This window comes from Ochotona curzoniae, unplaced genomic scaffold (genome assembly GCF_017591425.1).
Source record: "Ochotona curzoniae isolate NIBS_2020 unplaced genomic scaffold, NIBS_Ocur_1.0 contig_2457, whole genome shotgun sequence".
In the NCBI taxonomy this organism is placed as follows: Eukaryota; Metazoa; Chordata; class Mammalia; order Lagomorpha; family Ochotonidae; genus Ochotona; species Ochotona curzoniae.
Window position 1 is genome coordinate 855822 of NW_024465464.1, and position 10298 is coordinate 866119.

General features: G+C 56.1%; 1 protein-coding gene across 1 annotated transcript; it reads left to right on the plus strand.

Moving 5' to 3' along the window:
• The first annotated feature begins 545 nt into the window (after positions 1-545).
• On the plus strand, positions 546-2312 carry TMEM121B (transmembrane protein 121B). The gene has a single exon (XM_040974566.1). The coding sequence runs from the start codon at positions 546-548 to the stop codon at positions 2310-2312; it is 1767 nt and encodes a 588-aa protein (XP_040830500.1).
• The last annotated feature ends 7986 nt before the right edge of the window (positions 2313-10298 follow it).

Consider the following 10298-nt stretch of genomic DNA (forward strand, 5'->3'; position numbering starts at 1 on the left):
TTCTAAGTGCCTTCGGAAGCCACAGGGAGGTCCAATGAGCAGAACCCTGCATTGAAGGTAGAGCAGGTGCAGCAGCCTGAGCCCCTGGTCCGTGCTGAGGTGAAGGGCGTCCAGCCTCCAGGACGCTGGCCAGACCCACTCCTGAGGGAGCCCCGCTCTGCGCTGGATCCTCCCTACGCCAGGTCCCCGTGGCATCCCTCCTTCCTGCTGCGCGGGGTTTCTGTGAGCTGTGCTTTCTCCTTTCCTGCTCTCCGTTCCTCCTCTGCTCCTCTCGAATCCAGTCCAGGTTTCCGCACCGCCAGGCACCCCCTCCTCCCGCCCCGCCCCACCCCATCCCTGCTGCCCGCCGCCGCGGTGGACCCGGTGCCTCGCCAGCCCAGCTCTCGGCCGCGCGGGCCTGGATCGCCCAGTCCGGGGGCTCCAGTCCGGATCTCGCCGCCACTCGGAGTACGAGGCCCAGCCTCCGGGCGGCGGCGGCGGCTGACGGGGCTCCCCTCGGCCGCCACTCCAGTCCGGGGTCGGCGGGGAGGGCGCCCCGGAGGACAATGCACCCGGCGCTCGGTCACCCTCGCCCGCTCTCGTCGTCTCCGGGCGCCTTCCCGCCGCCGCCGCCCGCCGCCCGGCTGCAGCCCCTCTTCTTCCGTGGAGGGTCGCCCCGCGGCCTGGGGGTTTCGGGCGACAGCGGCAGCAGTAGCCCCAGCCCCAGTCCCAGCCGCGGGGGCGGCCGGCGCTGCGGGGGCGACTTAGGGAGCGGCGGCGGCGGCAGCAGCAGTGGCACCGGCGGCGCGGGGCGGGAAGACGACGAGAGCATCAGTCTTAGCAAGCCGCTGGTGGCGGCCTCCGCGCCCGGGGGACCCTCGGCGCCAGGGGACGCCGCGCCCGCCGCCTTCTCTTCGTCGGTCGCCACCTGCTCTTCCGCGTCCACGCCCGCCTCCTCCTGCGGCATGACGGCCGGCGACTTCGGCGGGGGCGCCGCGGTCAGGACCGTCGGAGGGGCTGGGGGGCGCTCGGCCGGGGGCGCGGGGGGCGCGGGGCCCGGCGGCGGCGCCTGCTGCTGCCCCTGCTGCTGCTGCTGCTGCGGCGGCGGCGACCACCCGGCCCCTGCCGGCCGCCGACGAGGGCGCCACGGGTGCGCCTTGGGGTCCGGGTGCCGCTGGGGCTACCAAGCGCTGTCCGTGGTGCTGCTGCTGGCGCAGGGCGGGCTGCTGGACCTGTACCTCATCGCTGTCACCGACCTGTACTGGTGCTCCTGGATCGCCACGGACCTGGTGGTGGTGGTGGGCTGGGCCATCTTCTTCGCTAAAAACAGCCGGGGCCGTCGGGGCAGTGCGGCGGGCGGCGCGTATGGCCACCCCCAGCACCAGCACCACCACGCCGCGCCGCCCCTGCACCTGCCCACCGCCGCATCGGGCGCCTCGGCCGGAGCCGCGAGCGGAGCCAAGACGCGCGGGGGCCGCGGGGCTGTCAGCGGCCCCGCCGGCGGCCCAGGACCCGCGGCGGTGGCGGGCGAGTTCGCCTTCGCCTATCTGGCCTGGCTTATCTACTCCATCGCCTTCACTCCCAAGGTAGTGCTCATTCTGGGCACATCCATCCTGGACCTCATCGAGCTGCGCGCGCCCTTCGGCACCACGGGCTTTCGCCTCACCATGGCGCTGTCGGTACCCCTCCTCTATAGCCTGGTGCGGGCCATCAGCGAGGCGGGAGCCCACGCGGGCTCGGCGGGGCCCCTGCTGCTGCAGCCCCAGCAGCACCGCGCGGCCGGCTGCTTCCTGGGCACCTGCCTGGACTTGCTCGACAGCTTCACCCTGGTGGAGCTGACGCTGGAAGGTCGCGTGCCGCTGCCCGCACACCTGCGCTACCTGCTGCTTGCGGTCTACTTCCTCACCCTCGCCTCACCGGTGCTCTGGCTGTACGAGCTCAACGCCGCCGGCGTCCCGTCGCGGGCTCAAACTTCTGGGGCGGGCAGCTGCAGCCGCCTCCTGCGCCTGCTGGGGGGCTGCTTGGTGGACGTGCCCCTGCTGGCGTTGCGTTGCCTCCTGGTGGTGAGCCACCAGCAGCCGCTCTCCGTCTTCATGCTGAAGAACCTCTTCTTCCTCGGCTGCCGCGGCCTGGAGGCCCTGGAGGGTTGCTGGGACCACCGGGGCGAGGCCTTCCCGAGTCAGGGCAGAGGGGGCTACAGCGCCCCTCCGTCTGCCCCTCTGCCGCTGCCTCCCGGAGGCTCCCAGCTGGGCCACTGCATCTCGGAGAATGATGGGGGTCCCCATGGCTATGTAAACACCCTGGCTGTAGCCCCCCCAGAACTGAGAGGGTGAAGGCAGAAGGTTTGCTCCAGGGGAGGGCTGGGAAACTCCCACCCACCTCGTCCTGCAACACGTTCCCCTCCGCAGACGCAATCTGGCACTCTTTGAAGAGGAGATGGGTTTAGGGCCCAAGGCTGCCACCGGTGGTGCTGGAGTGGGGTGCCCTCCTAACCTCCAGGGTGCTGCATCACCTCTGATTCTGAGCTCCCACATGCTCCACCCTCACCCCCTTCCACTGTGAGGGAAAAATGGAGGAAAGGGGTGCTCAGGCAAGGAAGGGTGCTTGGAAGTGCCAGCTCATTTTAGGCTGTGGAGATGGCGCAACGACCCAGAATCCACCCCAGGTGTCTGTTCAGGGAGTGGCTGCTTGCAGCAACTGTCTTGTTCCAGTCTGTCCCCATTAATTAGCAGGCAACCCTTGTGGATCTGGGGAAATCTTGCCCTTCCTCCCCCTACACATCCCAGCTGCCTCCTGCTTGCCTGGATTTGTGACCACGACTTCCCAGGAAGAGCTGGGGTCCTGGGACTGCCACGTTGCTCTCTGACAAGGGAGAAGCTCACCCTGGATCCTGCTCACTCTGACTCCTCTCTTCTCAGCTCTGGGGAAGAAGGGTCTTGGATTCTGAGGACCAAACTGCACCCATTCTTGGGTGAAGGGCATTTCTACCTCTGTGTTTTCAACTTTTGTTTCATCATGAATTGATGCTGCTTACAAAAAAAAAAAAAAAAAAAGACAAAAGACTCAGAAGTTGTCTTCAACACAGCTGCTGGGTCCCGTTGCAGCCGGGCGCCGGCGTGGGTACAGGGTCTGTGGTGTCACAGCCACTGCTTTGCCCTCCTTTGCTTCCCCCCTCAGCCCTGCACGTTTAGCCATATGGTGCTATGGTGCTGGCCGGGAAAGACCTTGGCAGGCTTGGAGCCCACCTTCCCCTACAATGGTCCTCCCGTTGAGGACCCAGGGGCTGCCCTCCTGGAATCCTGATGTATGATGTGAGGGTACCAAGGATGCAGGAAGCCAGACGGTCCCAACATCCCATACGGGTGCTGATTTGAGTCTACTTCTTATCCAGCTACCTGCTAATACATCTGGGAAAGCAGTATTTGGGTGTCTGCATGCAAGTGGGAGACCTGGAAGAAGCTCCTGGCTCCTGGCTTCCACCTGGCCCAGTCCTAGCCATTGTGACCATCTGAGGGGTGAATCAATGGAAGGAAAAAAAATCTCTCTCTCTCTGTAAGTCTGCCTTTCAAATAAATAAAATGAATCATTTTGAAAAGAGAGAGAATGGGTGGGAGGTGACACTTTTAAGAATTTTTGGTTTTCTTCTCTCTTCTGCTTGGGAAGCTTTTTGTAGTAGAATAAACTGGCAAAGGTGCCAGAAGACATGGGTTCCAGTTCTGCCCTTGTCACTCACTGGCTTTGGGTGACAACAGTTTTTTCCTTTCTTGCACTCAGTTTTGTTGTATTTAGAACCTGGGCATTGGACGAGTGCTCTTGAAACTCTTCAACTCCAGCATTCCTTGAGTTTCTGGCTCTTGAAGGGCTTGGTCACAGTGGCCCCTGCGGGGGTGGACAGGAGAGGGACCAGCAGCGGGTCCAGTGCAGAGCGCTCTCTGCCTCTGCCTTGGGTATGTCTGAAGCCCTGGGGGAAGGGGCAGCAGGGCTGGGCTGGAATCACAGGGCTGTTACTGTTGCCCTGTATCTGCCTTCTACAGGGGAGGGGAGTGACGGAAGTGCCCCCATCGCTGACTGCTGAGTCAGCACCCAGCTCATTTTTTTTTTTTTTTCCCCCTTTCGTTTAGATTCTGCTAGGATCATCTGAGAACTTCAGACCCGTGGGTTGAAGATCTCCTTGGACAGAGACACCAGAGGGGGCTAGTGGCATGGCCGGGGTTCTCCCGTGGGTCCCTGCCAGTGAGTGCGAAGCAATGGGAAAAGCACTGGCATGGCCGTGTGCCCTTGCTCTTCCTGGGCCCTGGACCTGCTCAGTCTCAGCCTGGTTGGGTGGAGTTGGCAGTGGATTGGCTCTTCCCTCTGCCTTCCCACCTTCCCCTCCTGATTGCTTTTTGCTTCCTTTGATTAGACCCAGGGATCTGGGCGGGGACCGAAAGCTGCTCCCTGTGTCCCCACTTAGTGATTGAATGCACCTTGTGTCTGAGCCATGGCTGGCCTAGCTAGCCCCAACCTGCTCCTTTGTTCACTCCTGAGTGACCGATGCCCCTCAGCACTGCGGGCCTGGCTGGAAGGGTGCCTGACTGCCACTCCCCGGGGTGGGTGGTGTTCAGCGACTTGGAGGCTGGCACCACAGAGGCCAGGCCTGGGCATCCTCCTTCATTTAGCACAGGTGCTTTGTACTCAGAGGGTCGGTTCACTCTTTTACTTTCCTTGAACCTCTTCAATCGTCTTCCTCACCTCATTCACAAGAAAGGACTGATTTTCCTGGCTTCCTGGGGCATCTCGATTGCAAGGGTCGACCCTGAGGTGCTCTCAGTGTCCTGCCAGCCCACAGCACCCATCTCCTGAGGGCTGGGCCAGCAGCACAGCTCGCAGAGGGAGCCCTGGGTCCAGACTCTAGACCTGCTCGCTCCTGTCACGTGAGCAAGTAAGGGGCTTCCTCTGAATTTCTAGATCCCTACCTGCTTAAGAAAGAAGGGACCACCTCTAATGACGGCTCTGTTCTTATGGGCCCTGGTTCTAAGCCTGTGGGCATTTCTGGAAGGGAACTTGCTGGCACAGAGAGTCCTGAAGGAGGCAGGAAGTAGCACCTCACTTGTATTTGTCACGATGCTTTCCTTTCTCTTTTTAAAAATAAAACCAGACTCTGTTCTGAAAATAAAGTAATTTTAAAAAAGCCTTAAGACTTGTGACAAGCTTCCTGTGTGGTTTGAAGATCTTTCCTGTCCTGGTTTCCATGCTGAACTCAGAAATGCTGCTGTGATGTGTGGCGTAACTAGCTCATGGGCTGACGCTAAGGTGAGGAGAACCCGTGGCTATCTGCTCCCCCCAGCAGCAGAGCTCCTTGGGGGGACGCAGGGCTGCAGCCTGGAGCAGGGCTTTCTGCAGGTGTGGTTGACTCGGGGGCACCTGGTCACCCCAACTTCTCTTCAAACAGGAAAGGCCTGGGAGAGTAATTTCAGAATCCGTGATACTCCTCTTGCTCCAGCCAGATGCATGGCTTCTTATTTCCAAATGAGAAAAATGAGAATGTTGGCCTTTTGTTTTTTAAAACTTCAGTTTCCTTTTAATTTTTAAAAAATACAGTTTGTTGGTTTCATTGTTGTTTAAAACACACAGCCTAACCTAGCCAGTCCATACATGAAAAGGTACTTTATCGGATGTCCAGGTCTGAGAACGCATGAATATTTCTGTGATCCTGTCTGTGGTAATTCTTTATGCTTTTGCATTGAACTGTCTCTAGCAATTGCACATAGTCCCGTTGTTTCTTCTGTCCCCGTTATAGTACAGTGAGGAGGAGGAAGGCAAACATTTCCAGGCAGCTTTCTGCTGTGTCTTCTTGTCAGTGGGAGATCCGTGCATTCAAGGTCTCATGCCACTGGCAGCCACGCCAGCCTTGATGAGGGTACAATTGTTCCTTACCACGGACAGCAAGTTGCAAGCGACCCGAAATGACACTTCTTCCTCTGGGATCCTGAGAAGTGCTGCCTGCCGCTCCAGGCCTTCATATGTGAGCTCCTCCACCCAATGCAGCAGGAGCGACCGCTCCCATGGGTTGGGGTGGAAGTCTTTAGAGACCCACCTCCCGACTCTGCCTTGGCCTTGGATTTCCCACAGTGCTCCCTGGTCGACCTTGGCCTCCAGCTGTGGTTTCATCCAACTCTGCCTCTACTTGGCTGCATGTCCTCCAATGTCAACCCAGTCACTGCCACAGCCAGAGATGAATAACAGCCTCAGCCTTAGGGTTTGAAACAAAAAAAACACTATTTACTTGAAAGGTAAAGAGAATGGAGGCAACTATGTGAAGAGTAGTCTTCAATCACTCCCATAGGTGGTGCTGGGTTATGCTAGGTCTTCCATGCTGGAGGCAACAGCTTGGGACCCACCAAGGTGCACATTAGCCAAAAGTTGCAATCAGGGCCAGAGCTAGAACTCAAACCCAGGCTCTCTGATGTGGGATGGAGCATCTGGAGCAGTATTATAACCCCTGCGTCGAATGTCTGCTCTTTGTTCTCTAACATGAGGGAAACTGAGTAAGTCAAAGACGAAACCCTGGGTCTACACCAAAATAAAGTCATATGAAAATAATTCAGAAAGGTCATGGAAGAAACGGGCATTTAGCTTAGTGGCTAAAAAGCTCGTGAGACACCGGTGGTGGAGTACATTGATCGTTCTGATAGTGTATAGGATTTATATACAATGTAATTCCAGAATATTATAAGATCGTGTCTTGCACTTCCCTGCTAGGCTATATCTAATGCTGATGAGTGCAAGAACCAGAGCTGGGGGTGGGCTAGACTGGACTCAGACCCTGGCTACAGGAAAATAACAGGATGTGTGGTCCAAGCTTGGGGTGCATGTGCCAGGATTGCTGCTGCCTGTACAACGAGCAGCATGTTCAGATGCACATGGGGGACACGACAGCTAGCTGAGCTAGGCCAGTAGGGGACGTCAACTGCCTGGTCAGAGGATGGAAAGCAGAACAGACTGGACAATTATCTTGGCCAAGCATTGCAGCATGTTCCTGGGTGTGTGACTGCATGAAGTGGACTTGGTCAACCAGTTGACCTTGTAAATATTTTCTCATTCTTAGAGCAATAAAACCAATGATTTCTCAGAACTGTCCAAATTATTCAAGCAATCCTCCCCTTGGAACACTCTACCCCATAGTGGGGCCTCTAAAAGTCAACAAATGTCCATCCCCTATTCCTTGGTAACATAGCTTGACAGCAAGGAATTCCTACCTTCCTCTCCTCTCCTGCAGACACAAGAGAGAATAAAAAAAAAAACATGAACCATATGTCCCACCCACCTTCCTCCAAACCTAACCCTCCCCACCTTAATCAGAAGCCCACATGGGTGTAAATCCTTAACTATGTTGATAATATTTAAAAAAATTTTTTTAAAGATCATGTTTTTATTTCTTCCTAAATCATGTAAAATAAGATGCTTCCCCTGACCAAGTATCATGAATCTCTGCGAGTTAGGCACACTGGCAGTCTCAGGTTTGGGTTAGCTGGAGCACAATGGGTGGTACTCTGCAAGAGGCACAGCGGAGCCTCAGTGGTGTTGGTCTACGTGGCAAGCCCTGGACTGCAGGTGGGCCTATCCTTAGAGTGGAGGCTGGCTCCAAGAGGAGTGAGACGGTACAGACTGCACTTGAGCATGAGAGATCTTAGCTTTACAACAGCCTCATCCCGCCTCACAACTATGACACGGATGAAGTAGGTTGGAACCCAGGTCTGTCTGTCTCCGAGATCTGCACCAGTCTCAGCGAGCCCTCAGACTTTAGCTCCTGGCTGGCTCCATAAAAGCTCTACACATCAAGCTACAAAGCCAGGGCTGGGTTTTACATTTTGTGTGAGCCGATACAGGAGCTGAACAACGCCAGCCCTCTGGTACACCAACTGCACAGCATGCGCGTGGAGGGGCTCAGCCCTCCGGACCTCTCCTTGGGTGACTCTACTACCTTCTTCCTCTCCCATTAGAAAGGGAGGAGGATCCAGTACACAAGTTTCTACTAAGGGGTTAATAACCAAGGAGGGTGCTTCTCCTAGGAGAGACGTGTAGTTAGCAGGGCTGGGGAGGCATGCTGGGGAAAGACTCTCTGACACACGACAACAAGAGCAGGGTGGACACTGTGGCAGAGTGGGTTGAGCCATCATTTGTGATACATCCTACATCCAAGTGCCTGTGACCAAATCCTGTCTCCACTTCCAATCCAGCCTCCTACAATGTGGATGGGAGGCAGCAAAGGATGGCTCAAGGACTTTGGTTCCTGCCACTCATTTGGAAGACCAGGGTGGAGTTCTTGGCTTCTAGCTTTGGCCTGGCCCAGCCCTGGAAGTTTAGGCATTTGGGGAATTACACAGTGTATGGAATTTCTCTCTTTGTTCTTTCTCCTGTCACTTTAAATAAAGAAAAGAAATTCTTAAGGAAAAAAGAAGTCGCAGGATGGGGACTACGATGCTTCACCAGGAAAGGCTGGCTCCATAGGGCCTGCCCTCATCCGCCTACGTGATCAGGACAAGAGCATGGATCCAGTGCCAGGATCTGGGGGAGACCGGGGAGAGGCCAAATCCAGGAAGAACCCCCCCATCCCCCCGGGACCATTCTGTAGTGAGGTTACGTGGGGCACCTTGCACAGGAAGCCATGCGGCACAAGCAGCTTAGCAGCTTCTACTTGTGAGTTTGGAGCATTGCTCTTGTCTGACACAATCTGTAGGATCTGTGCTGTTGCACTTTTTCAATCCATGCTCACTGGGTATGTTTACTCAGTCAACACATGCATTGAATTCCCACTGTCTGCAGTATGGAAAGCATATTGGTGCAGACACTGGTGAGAGCAACAACAGAGACTGGGTAAGCGGTGCCCAGGGTTTGTGGCCTGCTCTGCCCTGGAGCAGCTTGCAGTGTTCCTCTTGGCTCAGAGATAGAGACCAGGGAGTCTCAGGGCTCCCCGCAAGGGGCAGCAGCAGGAGGCAAGATGGGGACCTGCAGGTGGCAAATGAGCTTTGAGCCTGCCCTGTGTGTTTGTCACACAGATTTTGATCACTTCTAATGAGACTCAGCTGAGGTAGGTGCACCTGCTGTGCCTGCTGTGCCCATTTCAGACATGAGCAACCTGAGACCGAGAGATGGCGACCTCATTGAAGTTGGCTGGCAGGGCTAGGATGGCAGCCTGCAGGCAGCTACCTCCCGTTTGTCAAGAACCTCTACTAACACACTTGACCTAAGCGACACACGGCCTGGCACTCTTGGGACTTTGGGTCTAGGGGTCCCTAGCCAGCAGGTGTTTCCTGGTAGCACTAGAGGACAGGACCTGACACTTCCCTACTTTGCTTAGGGGAGAACTCCAACTGCAGACACCAAATACTGCTAAATGAACCCACCCTTTATGTTGTCAGTACAGCTTCTTCTACCTCACACCCTGACCAATTTTTAGAGATATGCAGGAAGGAAATAGAATCCCTTACTCCCTTACATTCAAGGGTCCCAGCTCAAGCTGCTGAATGGCTGGTTAGCAACTGAACAGAACCCCTTTCAAACTTCAGCACCTTGAAGACTTTCTTAAAACGAAAAGAGAAACTAGGCTTGAACCAAGCAAGGTGTCAAGCATTACCTGGTCATCATCCAATTATTCACTCTCCTCCTTTTAGTAAGCTGAGCTCAGAGTCATGGAAGCCAACACGGAAGCTGAAAACTTGCCTGGTGACCGTGTGAGTGGCTCTGGGTGCTGGTGGCAAGCTGATGCTGCACATTTTGGGCCCACCCCAAACCATCTCTACTGTACTGTCCAGGGGTCAGAGAGGTAGTGAATAAAAGGAAACTGAAGGCTGTCTGTCCTTGGAGAGGCCCATCTGGGAGGAGCAGGGTTGGCTTGGCTCACAGCAGCACAAGGCTAAGGCACGGCTTACTCTCAGAGGATCTTCAGCTCTTGGCATTTGGTGGCAGACACCAGGGACAGGGTGTTGGAGCTCCTGGTACTTATGGTGGACAAATACCAGCATAAGACTGAGGGCCATGTGGTGAAGACAGGAAGAATGTTCCAGAAATAGCCAAGAAGCCCCAGAGAAGTCTGGAATTCTGTTAGCATGACTCTGCCCAGGATGGGCAGATACCTGAGTCACCTTGGACTAGCTCAGAGGTGCTGGGGTTGTCTGGGGCTGAGGCAAGTTCTACAACGGACAGGGTAGGGGACTACTGAACTTCCTGATCACAGGGAGTGACAGAACGCAGTTATCCGGGAGACACAGAGGGTACAGTGGACAAAGCCGACAGAGGGCATCTATGGGTGTAGCCTCCAGGCTGGCATAGTCGGAGTG

Excerpts from the sequence above, each read along its gene's own strand:
- TMEM121B (XM_040974566.1), top strand. The coding sequence starts at position 546 with ATGCACCCGGCGCTCGGTCACCCTCGCCCGCTCTCGTCGTCTCCGGGC.